This window comes from Gavia stellata, chromosome 2, assembly GCF_030936135.1.
Source record: "Gavia stellata isolate bGavSte3 chromosome 2, bGavSte3.hap2, whole genome shotgun sequence".
Lineage (NCBI taxonomy): Eukaryota > Metazoa > Chordata > Aves > Gaviiformes > Gaviidae > Gavia > Gavia stellata.
The window spans coordinates 112,966,686-112,989,742 of record NC_082595.1 but is presented as its reverse complement, the minus strand read 5'-3'; the positions used below and the strand labels follow the sequence as shown (position 1 = coordinate 112,989,742).

The 23,057-nt window shown below is 48.5% G+C and overlaps 1 protein-coding gene across 1 annotated transcript in view; it reads right to left on the bottom strand.

Annotated features, from left to right (window-relative positions):
• The window catches only part of DTNB (dystrobrevin beta), a 206,895-nt gene that overhangs the window by 12,826 nt on the left and 171,012 nt on the right, over positions 1–23,057 (bottom strand). Inside the window, exon 17 of the mRNA XM_059835577.1 lies at positions 812–971. Coding sequence (XP_059691560.1) covers positions 812–971 — 160 coding nt within the window. The remainder of the gene's footprint in view (positions 1–811; positions 972–23,057) is intronic.

Here is a 23,057-nt window from a genome sequence, read left to right as displayed (position 1 = left end):
TCTCATGTTTAGCACTTTTTTCTTCTTCTCCCCACAGGGCTGCTGCACGTCTCCAGCGGAGCGAGCAAGCCATTCTGAAGATGTGCACACCAGCCAACCACTCCGTTAGGAACAGCCTTCACTGAGTTGTGCTGCAAAATTCCATCTTTTTTTCTGCTTCATAACCAGCAGAGAGGTGAGTAGCTGTTAGGTAAATACTCAGGACAAGAAGGCTGCTTGTTTTCCTGCTTTTGGTCATTAAACTGCTTTTTTCCTCTTGCAAATCGTAGCACAGTTCAACCACCAGATTTGTTAATACAACCAGTTTTTAATGTCTAACTGTTGATTTACTTGCAGGCGTAATTTTCTGGGATGGAAGATCCCCTCCCCAGAGGAAGATCATCATCACAGAAATTAATTTCATAAGTTGTAAAGATTAAAATGCGTCCCCAGTCTCTTTGGTCCAGAGCACAGGAAAGGGGTTTGCAATTATCGTCTCAATATTGGTGAGTTACGCTTCTGTTGTACATAGAATCATCGAATCACAGGGTGGTTTGGATGGGAAGGGACCTTTCCAGGTCATCTAGTCCAACCCCCTGCCATGAGCAGGGACATCTCCAACCAGACCAGGTTGCTCAGAGCCCCGTCCAACCTGACCTGGAATGTTTCCAGGGATGGGGCAGCTACCACCTCTCTGGGCAACCTGGGCCAGGGTTTCACCACCCTCAGCGTGAACAATTTCTTCCTCATATCTATAGCATGAGTCTCCCCTCTTTTACATGACAATGGCAGGATTGACACCAGACATGGCTCTGCTTTGTGTGATATTCACCTTGTGTGAAAGCTTCCTGCACGTCTCCCCCGACACCTGCAAGTGAGTCCTGCGGGACGTGAGTTGGGGTAGAGCCGGCGGAGGTGGATCTGACGGGCATGGGCATGGGGCGGCTGGCTCCGTGGGTGGGCGAGGAGTGTGCCGAGCCTGCTGCTTGCGCCTGCACAGGAGACACGAGACACAGTTTCCAAATTTTTAACTTTTTTTTGGGTCAATGTCTAAAAACAATTCTGTAAAAAAAATAAAATGCGTAAGGAAAGATGCTTCACCAAAAACACTCTCAATTGTTAGTAAGTGATGTGATGCATGATCGGTAGCTGTTGTGGGAGGACCCAGTGGTGGTGGCACGCCGGGCGCAGTGCATCACGCGTTGGGCTGCAGCACCCGAGGTTGGGCTGTACGTGGTACCCACAGCTATGCTGCCTCCGGTGCAGGATCTGACCCACGGCCTCCGTACCATATGCTTACCGTGCCACCGGTCAAACGTCAAGTTGGAAAAACCCCAGGAAGGCACGGAGTGACCTTCCCAGCTGTGCGCTCCAGAAGGACCCGTCAACCGCTTGGCATCTGCTCATCCTTCCCGCAGGCTGCGGTGAGCAGACCCCCTGAACTCCCTGGTGCCAGCGAGGCTCTGCTGAAGGTCCAATCCCCTTTTAAAATTTATTTATATATATTTTATATATATTTTATATATTTTTATTTCTTACTAAAATAGTGATTTTTAATTTTTTAAAAAATTTTACATTTTCTTCCAGCCAAACCATCCCCGTCTCTGTTGTGCTCCTCCAAGAACCTCGCGAGCAGCTTTGCATCACAGGTGCTGGTGCCCTCCTAGAAATAACTTCCCGAGCTCCCCCACAGCTCTCCACAGATGGTGGGTGATGGTCCCAAGGGTCTTTCAGGTACTGCCTATCTACTCAAAATCTGCTGAATTTCATAGCAAATCACAAAAAAACAGAGAGTAATTTTTTCCCTGCGGTCTGAAGGCTCAGAGAAAACTGTTGTAATATTCACGTGGGCAAAACTCTCACTGGCTTCGAAGAAGATGCTGCCCAGCAAAGCCTCTGGAGCACAACCTGAGGTTGATGAGCAGGGAAAGGAGAGAGACTGACGAACGTATGAGGAGGAGATAAATATAGGAGACTACTGACATGCACTTATTTGGCTCCGTGTTTTCAAAGAAATAATTTCACTTAAGTACTTGGCGTGTGGTGCCAGCAGGAGAGCGAGCAAGGAGACACTCATCAAGTGATGCACCTCGCTGGGTATTTAAGGACATTCGCAGAGAGCTTGGTTCCCCATCTCCCTCCTCCAGCCGCTCACGGCAGAGGGTCTGCGCAGCCCGGCCGGCCGCCCCGTCCCCGGGAGCCACTCGCTCCCCCACTATCCATCCTCACTGCCCGGGAGGCAAAGACGTCACCCTTCCCCGGAGCATCGGCCATTATTTACGAGTGCTTTGAATGTGCACAGTACTACTTTATTGTTAATAATCTGGTTATTCTCTGCAGCCACTCGTGTCTTTCAACAACGTCTGAACCCTCTTGCTCAACTGCAACGTTATTAGTAATCAGTTTTGTCTGGCTTTGCTGGCAAGGGTTTATGATCTGTGACTGTATTTATATTTAAGCACGGTCCCTATGCTGCCGTTGATTAAAGGAAAGCTACCCATAAAGAATTACACACCAGGGGCATTAAAACCGTACAACCCCTCTGAGCAAATACCTGTTTGGTTTGTGCTGTTTGCTTTGTCGTCTTTTTTGAAGCCTGTTCATCGTTTGCTCCCTTTGACGTGCATCAGTTACCGGGGCAACCCGGCCAGCGCAGCGGTGATGCGGCACGGTGACACCGCCGGTGACACGGCCAGCATCCCGCGCAGCGGTGGCATCACCAGCACCCCGCACAGCTGGTCCTCGCGCTGCCGCAGGGCGCAGCATCCGTCGCCGGCACATTTTACCTGCGCTCACATTGAGCGCTGCCCTGCTGCCAGGTCCTGCTTCCCACGGGAGCACCCAGGAATGGGATGCTGCTCGGGACCGCGTGGGGATGGCTGCAGCTCTGGCTAATCCCCATCTCCCTGCCAGCCCGAAGTTGATGTGCTTATTAACATGAAAACCTAGTCATGTGTAAAATCGTCATTTTGAAACTGTATTAATAATAGGGGGATTTAAAGAAATGAGTAAAATGTTCTTGTGACTCGGGTGTCTGCAGGGGAGAGGGAAATGACACCTTTCGAAGGTAAAATCATTAGAAAATGCACATGCCACGCCAGCAACTTGACTTCTCTGCACCGAAACCTCAAAAAAAAAGACCTGAAAATGCACAGAAACAGGCAGGAGTATCTGAATTTGCATAAATTTGCGGCAAAAGATGTATGCCCACTGCTCGGCGCTCCCAGTCCGACACGTGGGACGTGGCACGGCAAAAGCGGCAGTGTTCACCCATCCTGTGGCTTTGGTTTGGAGGAACCTGCCCATTCCCTCTCTTCCGCCCAGACCAAGCGTCAGCCCTGGCAGCCGCTCAGACAAGGAAAAACAGCCCATGCATCAGTTAAGACTGAAAACCAGGAGGAAACCCAGTGCTAACACCCGCATCGCAGGCAGAGGCTGATGAGACGGAGCTCCCCTTTCCCCGGGAGGGAGCCAGAGGAGCCTGGGGGGATATATTTTATGTTTTGAAGCTTGTTCCCCAGGTTGCATCTCGCGCTACGGGACCTTGGCACGCGTTCCTGTTAACCACCTGAGACCTTCTGATGGAGGGACTACAAATGAAAAGCCGCCTGGAGATTTTGTTATCTGGAAAAGCAAGAGTTCAATTAATACAGTAAGACGGCACCGCTGACCTCCTCTCCCCAAAACACATTTGCCTAAGCTGCGAGGGGATAGATTTTACCCTGCGGGGCAAACCCCATTCATCTCACCCATCTCCACGTCTGGCCCACGGTGGTTTTTGCAGATGTGCTCGCTCCTTGGGCCAAGGGGAGACCTTGAGCCCCAGAAACGCCCGTGCTGCTGGGCTGGCAGTAAGAGCTGGGAGAGCAGCACCCAGGCACCCTCCATGCCCACGGAGACTTCTATTTTTCACCGTCATTTATCTTTGAGACACGCTGTCTACATTTATATTCTTAGAGTAAGTGCCCAAGCACTTGAATTTTTTTTTTTTCTTTTTTTTTTTTAACCACTGGGCACACAGCTGGGCCATGCTGATTTGCATACTGCAGCCACTGGAGCAGAGGGGCTGGGAATGTCCCTCATCCACGCGATGACGCAGTTCCTGGAATCCGTAGTGATTTTGAGAACAGCTCGTGAGGTCACACACAGACGACGTATCTCGACAGGGAGCAGTTACAGGGCAGAGCTGCGTTCCCCTCCTGCCCCTGTCCTCATGCGTGCTCACGCTACCGTGCTCAGCGACCCCAGGCGATGCACCCCGCGGCACTCAGTAGTTGAAGGAGGATCTGAAAGTTTTCGGTTCAGTGAAGACTTGAAAACCACCTTCACAAGAAACACTGCCTGCTGGAAACGCGGCTGCTGCTCTGGACCGCAGGGCTGCAGCTCCCAGGCTGCTGCAGCTCCAGAGCTGCGCCGGGACCCCACCAGCCCCCGTAGCCGCGCTGGGACCCCACAGGCTCCAGTTGCTGCACTGGTGGGTTGGCCCCAGCCAGCAACTAAGCACCCACCGTGCGCTCCCCACCAGCGGGACTGGGGAGAGAAGTGGAAAAGCAAAAGCAATAAAGACTTGTGGGTCGACCTGGGATGGACTTCCCAGCCAAGGAGAGACGCAGCTCTGACTCCTGATCTAGAAGATGAATGAAAAAGCAACTCCTGGCCAACGCCGACACTAAACCTTCTTGTGCAGCATCTACCAAAAGAGTGGTGGGAAATGCCGCGGTCTGAGCTATACCTGCACGTGCATTGGATGTGCAAGCTTGCAGGGGCTGGTATGAGGTCCTCCAAGTTTACGTCTCTAGGAGGAAAAGAAAGACTCCGATCTCCTTATGGACGATTTCTTGGGAGATCTCTCTGAGGCCACAGTCCCCATCAGGTGGCCATATTTTTCATGAGTGGAGACGACATGTGAAGAGGTCTAGAAGGGGATAGGGGACCTGCACAAGCCTCTCTGGGCTGCCTGGGCTGAATGAAGAGCTGAATAGCTTTGGGGACCATGACTCCTTTCTGCTGATGGCAGAACCTGACACAGATTCAGCACTGATGGAGCTTTCCCAGGCCCATACAGAAACCAGGCATCAAAGGCATGAAGAAAAGTAGCAACCATCACTGCAGAACCTAAAACCCAGCAGTAGCACTGGCATCATGGACGCAATGGACAGAAGCTTTGGGAAGGAAAGGAAGAAAGACGGAGTCCAAAGCAAATTTGTAATGATGCATTCACCAAATTACAAGCCAATAGATGTCGATTCAACCTCAGCAACAACATCAGGGTACCTGTGGGGTGTTCACTGCTGCACACAGCTTGGGTAAGACTTTCTGAACATACTCTGCAGGTAATGCTGGAGCAAAAAATACTGTTGTCACCAGCGGGTAGATGTACTCCCAGTGCGAGCATACACATAAACAAATACCCACAGGAGAGGGAATGGGTGCTTTTTAGGCTCAGGGCTGCAGGTGGTTCTCTAGCACCTGGTAATATCTGTTTTTGCCTAATTCCAGGTAAAATATAATAAAATAAAATGAAATAAATTAAAGTATCTATTTTACATATTGATCTCTCTCTTCTTGTTCACAGAATCACAGAATCATTAAGGTTGGAAAAGACCTGTAAGATCATCAAGTCCAACCACCAACCCAACCCCACCATGCCCATTAAACCATGTCCCACAGTGCCACATCCACACATTCCTTGAACACCTCCAGGGATGGTGACTCCACCACCTCCCTGGGCAGCATGGTCCAGTGTTTCATCACTCTCTCAGTAAAGACATTTTTCCTAATATCCAGCCTGAACCTCCCCTGGCGCAACTTGAGGCCATTTCCTCTTGTCATGTCACTTGTCACTTGGGAGAAGAGACCAACACCCACGAAGGACCCCTTGTTCTTTATATAGCACATGTACTCTTAACATGCTTGCGTGTTTTCCCACTGCACTGAATGATGAGTTCTGTGGAAAAATGATGCGTGTGGAAAAATGGTATATGACCTCTAATTGTGATGTATATACCCACAGAAAGCAGAAATTAGAACGTATGAGCTGGTGTTTCCTAACCGTTCACACTATTGGTACCACCCCCCAGCCCACGGCTCTCAGGCAGCGTGTTGCCTGTGGGACCCCAACAGCATCTGCAGCCACAAGGACCCAAAGGAGGATGCTTGAGGACACGAGGCAAAGCCAGGGACACCGATGGTGACAACAAGCCTCACCAACAGCTGGGCTCACCCTGCACAGAATGAAACCAGCCCTGTCCTAGAAAGCACTTTATCTACTGAGAAAGCAAGAAAGACACCTGGGGCGGACGCAGAGAGAGCAGCACAGAGCCCTGCCAGCAAAGGCAGACACCACACGACCCACGGGTGCTACGGCGCAGTGCCGGGGCTTGGCCCGGGGCAAAGGAAGCCGTGGGAGGACACGGTGGGTGTAGCTGTGCCTCTGCAGATGTGGGAAGTGAACCGGGACAGCCCGGAGGCAGCACACGACCGTTAATGGGTACGCTCGGGGATGGCGCCCAAGGCTGAATGAAACGGCATCGCTGAGGGGGGGTCAATAAATCACTCTCGCAACCTTCCTTCTCCGGCGGCTGGAGGCAAAGGGAGTGATGGAAGGAATGATGCAAGGTCCAATAAACACCGGAGTTGAGGCTGTCCCTGTGGTTTTTGAAGCTGCTGAACTGAGCCTGAGCTGTGGCTGTTGCTTCAGTGTCTTCGCTCCCCAGCACAGACAAGTGCTTCTTCAGCTTTGCCCCATAAAGAGACCAGCGTACCGAGGAGCCGTGCATGGCTCTGCTCCTCCAGGGCCACCGCCACAGAGCTCGCAGGATGGGAAACTCCGGGATGCCTTTTGTAAACAGAGCAGAGGCAGATTTCAATAGGTTTGTAAACTCCTCTCTGACTCTGTTGGAGTTGCAGCCTTAGAAAATCCTGGGAATTATTGGCTCGGTGCATGTTCTTCCTGGAAACTGCACCAGGGAGGACACAGAAGATGGATTTCAATTTAGAAAAATAACAAAGGAAACCTCTGACCCAGCTCCTGAAATGTTTGGGAGCTGATTTCGATTTATTGGCCCCAGCTTATCAAGTCTTGTATACAAGAGTTCTGAGGTTTGACCTAAAAAACCCTTAATATTTCCTGAAGAAAAGAGGCAGAGCTCCGGCCTGTGCATCAAAACCACTTCAACGGCGGTACAGGAAGCAATGACCGTAATAGCTTTTAGCAGGTACACAAAATGCTGTTGCACCATCACCTCCCTCATCCCAGCAGTTTAACTGGAGGTCCCCCACCTCTCTGGTGACCTGCTGCCAAATTTTCTACAACCACCATGACAGAGGAGAGTTTTAAAGGAGAATGGGATGAAAAAAGCATTGAAAACTTCAGGTTGGAAGAAGCCTCAGAGGGTGTCCAGACCAACCTCCTCCTCTGAGCAAGGTCAACTTCAAAGTGTTGCTCAGGGACTTCTTCAGCTGATCTTTGAAAATCCCCCAAAAGGGAGATCCCACCACCCCTCTGGGCAGCCTGCTCCAGAGTTTAACCACTCTCATGGGAATTTCTTTCCCAAATCCAGCCAGAACCCCCCAGCCAATATGTGACCATCGCCTCTTGCTTTCTCCATGCACCTCTGGGAAGGCTCTGGCTCTGCTTTCTCCTCGGCCACCCGTTAGAAGATACAGTTGGATTTCCCTTTTGCCCCTCTCACCCAGGCTGAACACAACCAGCTCATATGTCACCCTGATCAGAGGGTTTTGTAGGACATGAATATTAGGACCTTCTTCATGGGGAGGTCACCAGAGAGGTAAGGGACCTCCATCCTTCGAGGTTTTCAAAGCTTGCCTACATGAAGCCAGAACAGACTTGATCCAGTGCCAGCAGCAGTCCTGCTTCAAGCGGAAAGTTGAGTTAAAGACCCCCAGAAGGTCCTGTATCTCTACGATGTACGGATGTTTACTGAGAAACTAAGTAATCTTGCGTTGCAAGAAATATACATTGATTTCAATGCATTTTATTATGTAGCATATTCCTATGAATAGATTAAAATAAAATGGATCTCGTATGCATATGAAAACAAAGAGCTAAGAGTTTTTAGCTAAGTGATTTAGACAAGTAAACATCTCATCATGCCCCAAATAACTAACTCCAGAAAATACGGCAGAGGCAGAACAAACATGAGAATATGAACACATGGCCTACAACTCTCATTTTTTGTTCTGCATCCTTGCTGCAGGAGATAAAGCAAGCCAGAGGATGTCAAACAGCATCCAAGAAAAAGCAGGGGTCTTCATTAGAAAGCGAAATGGCAATGGGTTTTTCATCTGCATATGCACATTCAATGTCTAATTCACATTTACCATGCTTTGCTTTGTCTTTACTTAAGCACGATGAGATGGCTCTTCAGCCCGGCTTCCTCACGTCAAGTATCATGGGGCTCAAGCTGAAGAGCTTTTATAATATTCACTGTAAGTAATGGGAGCTCTTCTCCATGCTGCAGGAGCTTTCTCAGGAACAAAAGCCCCTCTATTCTTGCCCAGGTGTTCTCCCCATGTCAAGGGCTGGGGGGGGGCACACCGAAGCGAGGCCCCCCAGAGCTGACACTGCCCTTGGTTTTCCCTGCATCTCTCTTCTTGTTCAGCCCCTCAGGCCCTCTATAACCCCACGTTTTCAAATAACTGACACCAGAGTAACTTCTGCTGACGATATCGTGTGTACCATGACCACAAAATATTATGTAGCAGGGAAGAAAAAAATATGTTTTCTGCATATTTCACCAAAAAACTTGCAAGTAGGAAATAAAGTTATTCTTTCCATGGATGTATAGGTCATCTGTCTAGCCTACATCATCTGTGTTTAAAAATTCATGCATATATACAACCCCAAAGCCACAGTGCCCTTGCATTCCTCTGCTCATTTTGGGGCTGAGCCAACTCAATAAATAGCATCGAGGAGCCTGAAAACGAGCCGAGACGCTCCTTGTGCCGAGGTTAATTTTGTTTAGAAACGTCTTGAAATATTGGGGGAATTTATGAGTCCTGAAGAGTGCAAATATTTTACTACACAGAATATGACGGAGCACCGCAGGCAGGTTGTGCAGACAGCAATCCTCGGCTAGTGACCACTCAAACAAACCAACAAACCCAGAAGTTTTTAACGATGAGGAATAAATCACAGAAACATAGCAGATGTCGGACAAGTTGGTTTTGCTGAAAACAGGCCTTGCCAAATAACACTTGATTTCCTTCCTCGAGAAGATTATGAGTTTTATTGATGAGGATAATTATGGAGAAATAATATCCTTCATAAGGCATTTGATTTAGTAATGTGTGACTTTCTGATGAAAAAAGTGAGCAGTAGGCAGCAGCAGCAAAGTGCACTCTGCACAGATTAAGCACAGGATGACTGTCAAAAAATGCACCACCAAAGGGCACGTCCCATCGAAGGTGGTTTGGGTTTAGTCTTCAGAGCAATGTGTTGCCCAAGTCCTGCCTGACTCCCCCAGCCACAGCCACGTGCTGTGCACCTCCTCCTCCATCCTGACCACTTGCTGGCATCATTTTCCCCATTTTTTTTTTTGGTTTTCACGCACACTTCAATGTCCTGCCTGTCCCCACCGCTGGGGCAAGAGCAATCCCTTTGTGTGCATGGACATACCCAATGTGGATGTGGAGCACCTCTTCCATTAGAGTCTATTGTAGAACCAACGTGCTGGAGAGCTACAGGAAACTTTGCAGCTATTGCCACTGAAGTAACAAAAATAACTTGTGCTCACTGTAATTTCAGGCACTTTTTCTGCAGTCAAGAGTTATGGAAGCTGCTGTTTACAAAGGCGAGGTGTCGGGAAAGGACGTTATTTGCTGACACAGAAATGAACAGAATCACAGGAAACGAAGCTGTAAGAAAACACCTCGTCCACCCCTGTGCACCACAGCTGGATCCGCTCTTCATAATCCCCTCCTGACAGATGTTTACCCGACATGCTCTTATAAATCTCTTCATTCAGATTTTCCTGAAGTCTAAATAAAACTCCTAAATGAAATTTTCAGCAAGCGGAGCCCGCGGCATGGCCCAGCCCCACGGGGCGAGGACAGCAGCTCTTCCCTCCTCTGTGCAGTGACCTTTTCTGCATCTGAAACCTTCTAAACCTGCTCTCAGTCCTCTCTTCTCCAGGTAAACAACTCGGGTCCTTCAGCCCTGTCGGGTGAGCCAGCCGTTCAGCTGAGACGAGCTTCCTCACCGACCTCCTCAGGACTTGCCACATCTTTTTTTGGAGAGCTGGAGACCAGAAGAGAGGTGGGTGTTGGCCTCTTCTCCCAAGTGACGAGTGACAGGACAAGAGGAAATGGCCTCAAGTTGTGCCAGGGGAGGTTCAGGCTGGATATTAGGAAAAACTTCTTTACGGAGAGAGTGGTGAAGCACTGGAAGAGGCTGCCCAGGGAGGTGGTGGAGTCACCATCACTGGAGGTGTTCAAGGAACGTGTGGACGTGGCACTGTGGGACATGGTTTAATGGACATGGTGGTGTTGGGTTGATGGTTGGACTTGATGACCTTACAGGTCTTTTCCAACCTTAGTGATTCTGTGATTCTGTGATTCCTGTTTCAGGTGGGACCACAGCGAGGGTCGGTGGAGTGGGAGGCTGGTTTGTGGGTCTAGTGAAACCCAAGGTCATCTCTAGTCTTTTTTTTTAATACGATGAGAGCATTGACTCACGTTTGCTTTGTGATCCACCACGGCCCCAGGTGCTTCTCTGCAGAACGGCTGTCCTTCCCGTTGCTCCTTATTATTTCCCTAGCTGATTTTCCTGCATACGTACTGCATACATTCCTTTGTACGGACTAAAATCCAACTGTTTTTTTTTTCCTCCAAATATTCCTGCAATTTTTCAGGATAATTTTGAATTCTCATCCCCTTCTCTAAAACCCCAGCAATCTCCTCCTGCTTGATGTCAAGAGCAAACCCAAGTCCCTTGCAGGAAGGCTGAATAGTAATTAATTCAGGACAGAAATAATGAACTATAGAGGAATTTCAATTTACACGTCTTTCTATTTTAATAGAAAACCCTTGACAACTGATCTTGGAGAAAACTTTCCCAACCAAATTTATAACTGCTTTGCATGAGGCTCATCTAGCCTACGCTGCTCCAGCTCTACGGGAGGAATAGGGGAGTTTGCTCTGGAGTAGGTCTGCGAAGGAGAACTACAAAGGGGATGCTCACCGGTTGCTGCTTTTTCCTAATACACATGTATTTCAATTGCTTTAACCTGTGATAAAAATTGGAATGCTGTTAAGCCGGTTTGGTGTAAGACCGTTTGGTCTTGTCCTTACAGCTTTCGCAGAGGAATCAGGTCGGTGCCAGAAGCACAACTGTGCAAATGCACAACAACTGCCACAGTCCGCAAGTACCAAATCCTATTTTCCTGGGACACCGTCCTCCCCATTCCTGCTCCGCAGCCCCTCGTGCAGTTGAATATCACGACTGCAGTCACTGGGGCTGTAATTTCCCTGCAAGGTATTTCTCCAGAACTTGGGTCTGTATCGCCATTTACGGTTTTCCTTTTTACTAGTAATTCAAAAATGATTTATGTTAACCAGAAATGGAGGATAAAAATCCTTCCAGTGCTGCAAATGAAACTATTGCTGTTGCTGCCTGAATAATTCCAGCTCGATCGAAGCGTGTGCTAAAAATAATTCAACCCCCTCTCTGCAAATACTCTTTGAGGAAAATATTTAAAACAGAAAATAAGGTCACTAAATCATACACCCACCGATTGGTCCTGTTGACCTTATTCTTGTAGGAAAATCGAATTTTACTGTCTTCTGTGGCACATCAGCCAAGGCTATCGGCTCCAACAGGCCTCACGCCGCCTGCCGCCCTTCTCCAGGAACAATCACGTCAAGGAATACGTAAAAGGCTTATTAGTTGGGTAGGCTAATAACCTTTCTGAAGCGTTAATAAAATCCCCCGACTAAAACCTAACGCAGGGCTGTTTTCATGGCAACGGAGTAAGTGAAGGCGCGATGCCCGCTCCCCCGGACCACCTGGTCCCCCCGGTTCCCCCAGTGCCCCTGGTCCCGCCGGCGCAGGGTGGCAGCCGGAGAGCAGCCGGCTCGCCTGGACAAGGACCTCCATCCTGCTGCAGCCTGTTTGAACACATCACATTCCCGATTTGCAGAGGCACACGCTGCTCCGAAACACGGCGTGAGAAAAGTGCTCCGCACGGGCAGAGTGTGTTGCTGGCACCCCAGCATCTATCCATGTACCTATGCACCCACCTGTATAAAATAAACATCTATTTTTATACAGAGAGGGCTCGTGTGGGCACGCGTGGGGGGATGCATTACAAATGTACAACACCAACCTCCGAACCAAGGCTGCTCTGTTTTGCATCCCCGCTGACGCTGGGCTTTGCGGCGATGCCAACCCGGCGATGCTGTCTAACCCAGCGGTGCAGTGCAGAGGCCAGGCAGAGTCGACGGGATTATTAGACAGCATGTTGCCCGTCGCAGCGAAAGGTTTGCATTTAATTGCTCAAAATCACATAATTAGATTAGATACACAAAACCACCCAGCGATACTGCGTGGGCTGTGAGGCAGGCAATCTGGCGGGGAGGCTGAGCGCACCGGGGGGCACGCAGAGGGGAGGAGAGGGGCCCAAACTGCACCCGGGGCAGCCTTTGTTTTTAAAGGCAGTGTTAATTGACAGCTAGTTTGCTTGGGAAGAAGGTGGGTCTCCCCTCCCGACGGCAGCTCCAGCCCTTGCCGCGGGTGAGAGCCGTGCACCGGGCTGGGGGCTGCGGACAGGCTGGCGAAACCCCCGTACCGCCCGACTGCTGCGTCGCAGAGGCTGAGACCACCGGGCTGCAAGACAGCTATGATCGTTAGTGCTAAATTAAAACAACTTTGCCGGAGTCCCCACGTCCCGTCCCAAGGGCAGGGCCCCGTGGCAATCGCCTCCGTCCAGGCAGCGCCCCGGGAGCCGGCAGAGCCTCCGGCGGAGCGGGCAGCTGGGCAGGACTTGGTGCATCCTTCTGCCAAGCTGGGAGACATCGAGCCTCAGCGTTATTTCCACTCGGCTTTTTATACAATTCACTTTTTCAGCTTTAATTCTAAAGCAGGGATAACCCATGACTTCGGGACAGCTATTTTATGCAGCTTCGCTGTCACCGCTATGGGAGGTGAGTATTTTCAAACCGTTTGCTGAACGCGACGGCCGCGCAGGCAGCCCTGCCTCCCCTGCACATCAGGCAGGGCGAGCCATGTAGCAGAGCCATACATACTCCTTGCAGAATTAAACACAGTGTCTTATAAAGGAGAAGAGTAATGAGGACAATTCTCCCTGAATTATGATAGAAAAAAGGGGGAGAAAGAAGAGAAAGCTCCACTTGACTTTTCCATTGGTCAAATTTAGAAGAACCCATGTTTTCCAGCGGTTACCACCGAGCAACCCATTCCTTCTTTTATTGGTACAATAAAGCAGAAGATGCGATCAGTATTGGCAGCTCCTGCCTTTTTCATGGCAGTTACCATCCTGAGGATGCCCTCCCTACGCTTTGCTACCATTTGGCTTTTTCTGAAAAAAAAAAAGGAAAAAAAAAAGAAAAAAAAAGAAGAAAAAAAAAGCCTTCAGCTGCCCGGCTGCCGCGGAGCCCAGCGCCGCTCCGAGACCCCCCCAGAAACAGGTCTGCTCCGTCGCCAGCTCCGCCGAGTGCGAGATAGCTGTTTGAACTCCTCCATTCATGAAACGTTGTTTGTTTTCGTTCCTCTCGATCCCCCCAGCTGTGGGACATAGAGCAGGGATCAGGAAACAATAAAATCTCGGTTACCACACAGAATGCCTCCTTTTTCCTAGCTCCTTTCAAAGCCTGACATTTTTGCTTTCATCCGCCATTTCCACAGTTATGGGGCATGTGCTGACGCCCCTTCCAGTGGGGCCTCATGTGGGGATCCCGTAACTGCGCTCAATATGTACCAGATTGCTCCCCGCCCCAGCATCCAGCATCGCCTCCCACCCCGCCGCTCTGCGCTCTCACTTGCAGCGGTTCCCAGGACTCCTACGGTTTCAATTCCCATCCGATTCCCTGGCCGACTTGTATTACAAAGGCTAAAAGCAAGTGTTATCTTTCAAAATCATCCGAGTTTCGTTTTCAGGCTTCTCAGTTGGCACTTTTATCCGCTTAACTCATCGGCATCGCTACCGCGGCTGGAAGGCTTTCCACCGCGCCTCCCGAGGGGAGCAGAGCTGCTCCGGAGCAGGAGGGGTGGAACACCAGCCCTGGGGGGTCTGCAGGGGGTCAGAGCCCAATGTCTTAATTCTGGGAGCATCCAGACCAACCATCGGAGCCACTGTCTGGGGGGGTGGGTCCCGAATTCTCTGTTCTGCAGATGCTGCCAGGGGACACGTGAAGGGCCTCAGCTCCAACTGCCCTACCATTAAAAAAACAGCTGGAAAAGTGCACCCAAGCTGAGAAGGCAGATCTGCACTACCAAGTACAAAGGCAATTTGTAACTCCGGCTTTCAGCACGGTCATACCACGGCAGCAGTGTAAGGAGAGTACACCCATTACTGCCGCTCAGACCCGGGAGAGAAGCCGTCTCCCCTAGAAAACATCAGAAGTTTGTATTGGGAAGTCGTGGTCAGCAGAGCAGCGTGTTGACAGCACACCTCTTGCAGCTCTGGCTCCACACCGACCTCTCCACGAACACGTAGCCTGATCAAAGTACCTCTCGTGATTTGTGGCTACCTACAAGCAAGCGGCCACGGGCCAGCCCAACCGCTCCAACACACTGTGTCACCGCCGAGCAGCAGGAGGGAACAAATCCGGAGGCTACAACAATCAGCGCGTCGTAGCACAACACTCGTCTCTGACACCTTGCTTCCCAAGGTCAAGTTCCTTCTCCCTCCACACAAGCCAAACGGCTCTTAAGGAGAGAGAAGTATTGCTTGCGGCGGTTCTTGGGCGGGACACAGGTACTACGATGACGGAAGCCACCCAATTAAAGAGCTTATGGGATAAGAACCAGAACTAATGGGTCTCTCAACAGATCCAGCTTTTAAAGTCACCGGTGAAATTCTTCCTTGGCAATAAGAGCACGAAGCTAAAAAGACAGTATATAAACAAGTCTGCACATGAGCTTCTAAGCAGGCAAGGGCATGTGACTTGCAAGAAAGTTGGACACGAACCATAGCTCTGTCTACATGCATGACAGATATTGACAACAAAGAAGTGCCTTTGTAATCCTGGATGAGCTGTGCTCCCTTTTCACAGACCAGAAAAAAACCCTTCCAAAGCTTGCAGCTTCTGGGGGCCACACTAGGCAAGAAGACACACATCTAGAAGCATAAGCTTAAACACCGCATCCAAAGGGTACGGCGTTTTGGTTAGCCTGATGTGATAACCATTGCCAAAGACACAACAAAGAGAAAGACAAGGGAAACAAGCGTGTGAGACGCTGAAAAGATGGATTGTCGACTTGCGACCATGAGACAGAAGCGTGAAATCTTCAAGCCAGAACACAGAGTCCTTAGATGATGCTCAGAAAATGAACTACCAAGGAATCTGCCCCAGGCAGCAGGCAATAACAGGCTGCAGGAGATAAACCTGGTATTTGGTTTTGTTCTCTGAAAGGGTTGTCAACACAGGTCAACTAGCAAGGCAGGGCTGTGATTTGTGGCTCTGTATCGCCGTAAAAGTGAGAAGAAAATGGGTTCTGCCGAAAGACAACCTGCAGGCTGGAGGATGCGAGAGGAATTCCTCAGGGATTCATCTATTTAATATTCTGATTACGTGCACAAAAATAACTGCACTCTAATGAAACTTCCTGATGACATAAAGGTTAGGATGAATCATTAATACAGAGGCAGAGCAGAATATTACACATGAACCGGAGGCTCAGAAGAACAGAAGTGGCGTGGGGTACACTCATGCACAACAGAGCAAGGGTTTCTGATGCCTGGGCATACAGATGGTAACTAGTGACTGGTTACCAGGCCAGTACGAGTTACTAGTTACTAATTCCAAGATAAGCACTAGTTACCAGGATGGTGTAGTCATGTCAGAAGCCCCAGGGCACAGTCTGAAGGTATTGCCATTAATATGTCCTCACTTCTATTCCGACATCTGAAATACCGACGAGACACCCTGCAGAACAACGCGTATGATCCGGTTAGTCCTGTTCCAGAAAGAGGAATTTGAAATGGAAAAGGAGAAAAGGCGGGGGGGGACACAAACTCAAAAGTAAAAATGTGTCTGGTACCTAAGGACAACAGTGTTGTGGAAACGCGGATATAAAAATATAAATAGTTCTTTGGGTATCCAAAAGCCCAAACAAGCAAAAAACCCCAGAAATTGTTAACAAGGTGGTAGAAACCAATGGCGGTGACACTGTGATCACAGAGAATTCCTGTGATCTTAAAATCCAACTTTTTCCTCTTTAGGAAAGATGAAGAACATAAAGAGAAAAAGATGTGTGTGGGTGGTGGCACATCTTAAATATTTGTCCTTTAGATACGTCATTAACCCAGAACTCCAGGATCTCGAATGCAATGGATCTGTGAGATAACCGATAGGGACGAAGAGCACTAATGGAATTAAGTATCACAGCAAACAAGGGAGCAGGACGAGCTCTTCTTCAAGCACCTACTCGCAAAGCGCTGAAGTGAAGTTGCGCGGTTTTGGAGATTTGAGATGGGTCTGCAAGAGTTCCCCTAGGAACTCTGCTAGTGTTTAGAAAGGTGAGAAATCAGAGTTTTCTTCTACAAAGTGTGCCATAGCCAACACAAGATTACCACTTGGACTTCAGGATGGTGAACAAAGAAGAAGTAATTGATGCTGGGGAAACTTGTCGTTGTTCTGGGACCAGATTTTGACTTGATTACAGCACAGTATTTCAGTATTCAGCACACTGTTCTCTGAAGATACTTATTTTTAAAGGCAGCAGGCTGGATAACTTGAATCTAAGAGTCCCTGAAGAGTTGCTTGAAGAGTTTTTTGGCCTACTGATATCCATTTTTAATAAATCTTGAAGTAAGAGGGAAATTCCAGATGGTATATTAGCATTTTCCTGGATAATATTAAAAAGGAAAAGCAGAATGATTGGGTAGCTAAGGCCAGTGAGCCTAATGTTAGAAACAGGCAAAAAAAGAGAAAAAGCTGATAGGAGATTATAATAACAAAAAAAAAAAAAAAAAAAAAAGGATTGCAACTGATGACCATTAACAGGACCTTTCAGTTGGCGCTGCAGCAAAAGAGAAGTGGAGCCAGTAAGTACTGAGGGTGCTAATGGTGATGATACTGGAATAGCTGAGCAAAATACTTTTAGAGACCACATGGTAAAACAGAGAGTGAGGAGGAAAAGGTGCTCACGAGCAAAAAAGCTAAACAGAGGCATCAGTTAAAGATTTGAAAAGACTAGGAGACATCTACCTTCTTAGGTTATCCAAAAGACAATTAAGAGCTGACTATCTAAATAGGTAGATACATTCACAGGATGAAAATACAAACACCAGAGATGTTTAATCTAGCAAGGAAAGGTAAAATCAAAACCGGCTGAAGCCAGATATGTACATCCTGGAATGGAGACAACATGGTTTTCAACAACGTGTAATGCAGCAGTGGGATAACTTGCACTGCAAACCAACAGAGCCTTTGTATTGCCATGTTTTCACAGTAACATTAGAGACATTTCTGTCTCAACAGTTTAATACAGAATGGAATTTTACTGGATTCAAAACCTGAATTAACCAGGTGAAATGTCCTATGATAAAAATGATGTCAGACTAGGTGATCAAACGGTCACTCGCCTTCAGACTTCAGGAGTCCATGACCTGTTCAGACTAGTTTCCAGGATGGACATCTGGACTTTCGGGCAAGAAACTCAAGTGACGTGAAGGAGCCTGTAAGGGTCCATGCCAGTCTGAGAAGAAAGCCAAGAGGTGACACCAACAACCCCTCCCTAAGGAGCACTGTCACACAGCGTAGCCAGAGAGCCAAGGGTCTTCTGGATGGGGATGTCAGGGACCCCAGTGCACCGAAAAGCTGTGCCCATCCTCTGCCTCCCCAGGGGTTTGCATAGCTCAGGGCCAGCTCTGGTACAGCGCAGCCGTGCAGGTGTCACCCACCTTGGTGAGCATGTGCTTGCTCAACGTGCAAGCAAACGCCAATCTCACACATCTTCTACATCACGTATCACCTATCGTCTAATCCTTAGGAGCAGGTGAAGTGCATTAACCTAAGAGCACCATGAAATCTGTATGTGCAACATAATTTTGACTCATAATTTCTGAGTATTTGAGAACCTTTGCTATGTAAACGTACATGTCTTCTGAACATAAACGTACTCACTGAAAAGTGAAGTTCCTAGCCTGGGGGACTTTTTTAAAGAAACAAAAATGTTTTCTACATTTGGACAGCATAAACTTGGAGGAGTGCATAAAAAACAGTGGTAGGGGAGCAGTAGTCTTCCCAAGGAATGAAATGTTTCACCCACTTAAAAAAGGCTGCTTTGAGGGAAAAAAGCCTGCTTCGTGGAAATGATAAATGACAAAAGTGCATTCACAGAATATTGTTACTTTCAAAAGAGAAAACAATTTCTTACAGTAACATGCAATTACTGAAAAAAAAAAATCTCATTTCTCTGAACTTGCAACTCTTGTGTTATCCAATAAAGTTTGAAGGAAGCCACCCAGAAAGGAGACTTTTCAAGTCAAAAGATCTTTTTAGACCCAATAAACACCTACATTTGCTTCATGATTTGGATCAGACTTTATCTGACCAGTCCTGACAACACCATGAGATGACAGAATCACAGAATCACTAAGGTTGGAAAAGACCTGTAAGATCATCAAGTCCAACCACCAGCTACCATGCCCATTAAACCATGTCCCACAATTCCTCGTCCACACGTTCCTTGAACTTACTTAAGTTCCATACTTAAGAGCAATACATGTCTCCAGGAAGGCATCTTCCTCTTGATGCATGCAAGGTGCCCAGCCATGAGAATGCTGTTCCTCCTGGGCTACTTGTTGTACTGCACTTATTTTATATATTATTCACTACAGAGTAACACTACGTTGACTCAACGAATGAATTTGCCATAGGGCAAGAAGTCCAAAGCTGGGTCCCCCGCTTCCCTGACACATTGCTCCTGCCCATCCTCGCTGCAGAAGGTGCAAGCCAAGTCCCACGGAAGAGGAGGCAGCAGCGTGCCTTCGCAGCAAAGGCCAGCCACCTCCTGGGGTGTGTCGGCAGTCAGCAGAGCCAGGGAAGGGACCGTCCTCCCTGCTCAGCACGGGTGATGGGAGCAACCTGCTCCAACTGGACCTCCTCCGGGCAGGAGGTTGGACTGGGAACCTCCAGGGATCCCTCCCACCTACGGGAGAATCATCCAGAGGAGATCTTCAGAGCCAGCTCATGAGTGCGGAGGAAGCATCGTTAGCAATTTGCAACAGGGATCGCCACTTGCCAGGAGGGATATGTAACTGCTGCAAGTCATAGGGTGTAAACACTCATAAAGGGACCCACAGGGGCAATCGGGTGAAGGAGGAGAACGTTAATTCTGGCTCCAAATTGAGCCCTTGAGACTTTACTGACGTATGCAGAGGGAAAAAGGTATAGAGTCGTCCCAAGGGGAGACTGATGTGGGGTGGTGATGGAAACAATTACTAACTGCATCTGAGGATTAATCATTAATTAATGATATGTCTTCAGATGCTGAAAAGGGAGAAAACACTGGATGGCTTTACAAGGTCGTTCATCTGTTGTTTAAATCCATGGCTGACTTGTCAGAGAGGAAGCGTAAAAGCAACAGAGCACTCAGGGTTTTTGCAGGACCTTAAAAAACGTGGCTCAAGGTTTGAGTTTGTTGGCAAAAAGGAGAGGAAGCCAATGAAGACAGAATGTGGGCGAGGACAGAAAACTCGGGAAAATATTTAAATTCTTCATGGCTTCCATCACTTCCTGGAACACTCTCCCAATATTTTATGCAGTCCTCAAGGACACTGGAGACTGTGCTGGGGAAGTTCTGCGTTGGTGACAAACGCTGCCAACGCAGGTGTTGCTGTGGCCTAACCTGCTGCCAAAATAGCACCGTCCTGTGCTGTGCCATGGAAATGGCTGAAACAGGCATGATTAATTTAGAAATACAGGCTGTAGCCACACATACATGTTCCAGCGTTGGCCCTGAGACAGAGGCACTGGGGCCAGCACGAGCATGGAGCGCGTGAAGGCTGTGCAATATGCTGCTTGCAGGGCAGGGACTAGGAGCTGCCTGGAATGTGAAAAAATAATGCATTATTCACGAGAGAGCGCTCAGTCTGCAACCAACAGCATTGACAAAGTGCAGAGACTCTCCAGGAGCTGAATTGGGAAGGTTACTCTGCCTACTTGGGCTCAAAAAGTCAAGACATGAAATAACGAAAAGTGACCCCCCCCTTTGGCTAGCTGTGCCTAGCTGAATCTGTAAAGAGTTCTCAGATCTTACCTTTTGGGGCTTTATGCAATGAAAAGAGCAAAAAGTTAACACTGGTGGAGCAGCCACAGAGTCTCCATGCTGCTTTGCATAACTGAAGCACAGTCATCAATACCAGGGTCTGGAGATGACTTCTACAGAGTCCACGAATGGTGACTAAGAAAAGACCCGTGCTCCTTTGGTGTTCCCAAGAATTACGCACAAGGTTTTTGCTTTTTCATCCACTCGTCCTTTGAAAACTTTTATGTGCCGAAAATCAAAAGAGAGATGAAAACTACTTGTCAATGGACTAAAAATAGAAACTATGCTGAGCGCTGGGGGAGGCAGGGCTTTTTGTGAAGTCTAGTTTCACTGAGTGGGGCCTGAGGTCATGCTGAAGTCAACAGTGGGAGGGACAGCATCCTCCGGGAAGTGATTCAGAGCAGGAGGCTGGTTCAGCCTCTGACTTGCTCTTTGGAGGACCACTGACAGCAGAGAGTCATCGCATCACAGGAGGGTTTGGGTGGGAAGGGACCTTTCCAGGGGATCTAATCCAGCCCCCTGCCATGAGCAGGGACATCTCCAACCAGACCAGGTTGCTCAGAGCCCCGTCCAACCTGACCTGGAATGTTTCCAGGGATGGGGCATCTACCACCTCTCTGGGCAACCTGGGCCAGGGTTTCACCACCCTCAGCGTGAACAATTTCTTCCTTCCATCTAGTCTGAATCTCCCCTCTTTTAGCTTAAAACCATTCCCCCTTGTCCTATCACTACAGGTCCTACCAAAAAGTCTCTCCCCATCTTTCCTACAAGCCCCCTTTAAGTACTGAAAGGCCGCAGGAAGGTCTCCCCGGAGCCTTCTCTTCTCCAGGCGGAACAACCCCAACTCCCCCAGCCTGTCCTCACAGCAGAGCTGTTCCAGCCCTCTGACCATCTCCGTGGCCTCCTCTGGACCCGCTCCAACAGGTCCATGTCTTCCCTGTGCTGGGGACCCCAGAGCTGGACGCAGTGCTCCAGGGGGGTCTCACCAGAGCGGTGTCGAGGGGCAGAATCCCCTCCCTCGACCTGCTGGCCACGCTGCTGGGGATGCAGCCCAGGATGCGGTTGGCTTTCTGGGCTGCGAGTGCTCATTGCCGGCTCACGTCCGGCTTTTCATCCACCAAGAGAGTCACGAACAACAGCTTCATCAGCTAAACTTAGTGGCTGGGAATAGAGCTCATGTATTCTTCAGGAAGCACCGGCATGATGCTGCAAGAAATGTGGAAATTCCCAACTTCCACCGTTTCTGGTGGTTTCAGTGTTGATGCTGAGCTATGCCTGAAGTTGGATGCTGAACTTCGTCTGTAACTCCTCACCCTGAGCTTCTCCCAATCTCAAGACCTAAATCCTCAGAGAGTCACACTTCGGGTCCAATTTTCAGTTGTGAAAATGGGTATAGATGGCAAAATATTATTCCTCTTTTCCAGTTAAAATTAATTAGTCGTGCTCATAGTGCTCTTATCCCTAGGTAACGAGAATACAGTGAGGACCAGCCTGCATTTCTCCAAGACATGGACAGGAATGGGCTGCACTGAGACCAAACTACAATCTTACACGAGAGGATAAAGGGCTTAGAAATTGCCAGATGCTGTGCATCTGTCCTAAGCTCCTTCTTCTGCAATGCCTCAGGGAACACCCTGCAGATACTACGTGTGATGGTCCTGTGGTCCAGCACGAGGGCTCGCTCTGAAGGCACATGAGCAGGACCACAAATTGCTCCATGCCAAGGAGCTCGGCAGGGAGAGGACACTACAGTGTCCAGACACCGCCGCTGCGATGGCCAAGGGCACTGAGCTCTCTTCCAGGCTCTTTTTATTCTCTCTTGTTCCTAGAGAAAAATTTGTCCCTTTTCTCTCTACTGTCCATTTCCTAACACTCCTCCTGAAAGACAAGTGTCACACGTGGAGCTTACATGCCACAAAACCATAAGGAAACCTCTCTGGCTACAAACTCTCTCAAAAAACATTACTTTTATGAAGATAGTGACATTGACAAAAAATGAACTCGCCTAAGACCCCCACGCTTTCGGGTCCTGCGCAGTGCTACTGAAGCCAATACCATCAGTCTCACTCTTTGAGCGAGACACTGCTCAATTCTCTGCCTTCTCCTTCGAAACGAGGGAAGTTTGCTAAATGGCGGTGATGTATGTATACAGCTGATATACACAGCCAAAGCACTAAAAGGAAAGAGTATTAGGAAGATGTGCCTTTCACTTACCACAGACTAGCATAATAAATACATCCTTAACAAGGATACAGAAATGCAAATTTTGTATCACAATAAACTTAAATCTAACCACTGAATAATAAAAAAAGCACACAGTTTGATTTCTGTATCTCAACATTTTCTCTGAATAGCTGTAAAGTGCTTAAAATAGATTAAAAGATAAATGAAGTGTTTGATGAGAAGGAAACAATACGATGAGGAACACAGGTTAAGGAAAGCATATCTCATTGCTAATGTAACATTATGAATTTCTGTAGAAACTGATCAAAGTACACTTTTTAAACCCATTTCAGGAAGAAAGTGATTACGAATAAATATTTATTGTGGGACTGAGAAAAATTGCTGTGCTATGATGAAATTTGTAGTTTTTTGGATAAAC